Source organism: Camelina sativa, chromosome 5 (assembly GCF_000633955.1).
Source record: "Camelina sativa cultivar DH55 chromosome 5, Cs, whole genome shotgun sequence".
Classification (NCBI taxonomy): Eukaryota; Viridiplantae; Streptophyta; class Magnoliopsida; order Brassicales; family Brassicaceae; genus Camelina; species Camelina sativa.
The window spans coordinates 21,880,110-21,883,495 of NC_025689.1; the positions used below are offsets into that span (position 1 = coordinate 21,880,110).

The 3,386-nt window shown below is 30.4% G+C and overlaps 1 protein-coding gene across 1 annotated transcript; it reads right to left on the reverse strand.

The window, feature by feature from the left end:
• On the reverse strand, positions 2,538-2,978 carry LOC109132797. The gene has a single exon (XM_019245145.1). The coding sequence runs from the start codon at positions 2,976-2,978 to the stop codon at positions 2,538-2,540; it is 441 nt and encodes a 146-aa protein (XP_019100690.1).

Here is a 3,386-nt window from a genome sequence, read left to right on the forward strand (position 1 = left end):
TAGTATGGTAAAAAGGTATGAACTGGGTAAAATAAGAAAAATACTTAGGTTCACCCCTAGGGGTGAACCTCTCCATTCACCCCCTCTTCTCTCAGCCAATCAAAATCTTCCATCTAATATTTCATTTAAAAAATAAATAAAAATTAAATTAAAAAGCAACCCAAATTAAGGAAACAAATTCTGTATACTTTTAATTAAGGAAAGTTAAATATTTGGCTTGGTTTAGATTTTTAAACTAGAGTAAAATTATATGTCGGTTTGGGTTTACAAATGAAGTGGTTAGGGTTTAGATTTTACAATTAAAACGAAATTATATGTCGGTTTGGGTTTACAAATGAGGTGGTTAGGGTTTAGATTTTACAATTAGAACGAAATTATATGTCGGTTTGGGTTCACAAATGAGATGGTTAGGGTTTAGATTTTACAAGTAGAACGAAATTATATGTCGGTTTGGGTTCACAAATGAGATGGTTAGGGTTTAGATTTCATATATATCGGTTTGGATTTATTAAAAAGCGGTTTAATTTTTTAATTTTATAATAATGTATACAGATTTTATTTCCTTATTTTATAAGGGGGTGAATAGAGAGGTTCACCCCTAGGGGTGAACTTAAGTATTGTTCGTAAAATAATATATTTTTGGAAAAAAATGATAAAAGAACAAAAGAAAACGGAAGTTGAAAAGATTGTCTCTTCACCTATGCAAATTCTAAAAATTAGTGACAAATCTTAATTCATTTCATTATCTCAAACCCACTAATAGTAAGGTTAATAATTTATTGTTTAAGAGATCATCGAGTAGCAACGAACGACTAAATTCCAGCAAAAATTTGGGTAAAGAGTAATCCAACGAAAAGAAGAAGAGAACTATAGCGTTTTAAAATCTCATCCTACTATATTAATTGAGAAGTAGAAATATAAAACTAACCTTAAAATATGTAAAAAATTACATTCAATTGTCATTAGAAAAATTAATTAAGCTTAATTAACTAATTTAAATAAATATAATTAAATTAAAAATAAAAAACACTCACTTATCAAATATTAAAAAATCTAAAAAAATCTAAAAAAATATTTTCTCTCTCTAATAAATTATGGAAGAAATTACTAATTATTTTTTTTAAACAAATATATAAACCAATCAGAATTTTAAAAACTAAGATTTTATATCACTGTATACAATACAATTATTTTTAGTAACTAAATTTGAAGATTTTGTTAAGATTTCAAATTATGATTCTACTATCATCTTTATTTTATTTTATTTACAAATTGTTTAATACTTTCATATAATACTTATAATTAATAAAATGCATATTTTTTTGCATATGTTGTGATTTGAATTTTTTAAAACGAAGATATATTACTCAATGTATGAAAATGTGTGTTTTAATTTCCACATTAGCAGGTTGGTAAAACTAAATTTATATAGATGATAAATTAATAATTTTTATTTACTCACAATTATAATATTGAAATTACTATTTTATATTTCACAAAATATGATGCAAATACAATAAATAAAAAATATAAAACTGTAATAATACGTCAAAAATAAAATACTATAATATTCTAAAATAATTAGTATTCAAATAGACTAATAGATTTATATAAAAATTAAAAATAAATATTATCTCAAACAAAAAAAATAAAACAATAATTTTTATTATTATATTATAAACTTTTTTTTAAATGTTGACCCGTGCTTTAAGCACGGGATATATCCTAGTTTTTTAATTTTAGGAATGCTAATGTATGCTATATTTATAAGATTGATGTGTAAAAAACATTTAAAACATAAAGAAAACAAAAAATTATGAGAAACTTGTGTATGACGCCGTAAAACTAAAACTAGGGTTGCAAAACGTTACTCAGGTTGAAGATGAATGTAAATTTACAATTTTGCCTTTCATTAAATTTTTTCCATGTACGTGTTTACAGTTTACGGTGTACGTAATATCGATTATGTGTATATGTATGTGTATGTGTATGTCTATTGGTGTACATACTATTTACAGAGTTTGTACATTAGAAACCTATGTTGATTTGACTAAAAAAATTTGATTATCAAACTATGTACATTAGAATTATTATACGTACACAATCAACAAACATGAATAACCTAACCTTGATCAATATACATACATGTTATTAAAGATTTAAACGTATGATAAGAATTTTCAAAAAGTGTTTAGGATATACCACATAGGAACAACAGTCTTGACTTCGTAAAAGGAGGTAACTTTTTCCATGCATCATCCCCTCTAACATTTTTTACTGCCACTTCTTTAGCTTTTCAAGCAGTAAAATACGATATGCGAACATTCATGTCATTTTAGATAAGATGGGAAACCTTAATAGCTTTAGGAGGTACTATTTTTTTTTTTTTTTGCTAAAGCAGTAAATATCATATTAGATGAAAGTGATTCGGTTTTTACAAAATTGTGACCGAGCTATTTGGTTCCTTGGCAAAAAAAGAAAAAACAAGGAAACAAAAAGAATACACCCACAGATTATAATCGAATAAACAGAACCTTTTACATAATCCAAAGGGACATGAGGGTTCTGAATTTTTTGCTCTGCTTTCTGGCAGTGATAGAGTTGATAATCTCTCGTTCAATCTGCTTGAAGACTTCTTGCGAGGGAATCACCTGAGAGTTGTGAAGCATGTTGTTCCTCTGTTTCCAGATCGCGTAGACAGTAGCCTGTCCCACTAGTTTCCTCAGAACTGATGGTGAGGTTGTAATTGTGGTCGACATCCAATGGATAAGGTCATTCCAGGACTGAAACAGGCGAGGGAGAAGCTTGAGCCTCAGAAACACCTTGTCCCATATAGCACGACTAAAAGGAAAAGATAAGAAGAGGTGGTAACGGGTTTCAACCTCTCTGGAGCATAGGACACAAAGAGGAGAAACCTGCATTCCCCATGAAACTAACCTTGACCTTGTTGGTAGCCTATCGAGATGGGAAACCCACATACAAAAAGCATATTTCGGAATAGAACCCTTAAACCAGATCGAATTTGCCCAAGATTTGGGGTCTTCTCTTTGTCTGATCGAATGCCAAGTGACCGATGAGGAGAAACCATTACAAGGCACATTATCTACAACCCAATCGTAAGAATCTTCAGCTTCTGCATTTAGAGGTAGTGACACTGTAGTAAGGTGCATTTGGAGTTGTAGAGCTTCATCTGATCTTGGTGAGGGAAGCTTCCAAGCTGATCCAAGCGTGGCATTAGCCACCGAGGCTGAGATTGGGATTCTTAGAGACCTTGGGCCATCACATCCCAAAAACTTGATGAGTGGTCCAAACGGGGTCCAGGGGTCCCCCCAGAAACTTGCACCTGAACCGTTTCCCACATTGCACCGAAGGAACCTCTCTGCTAG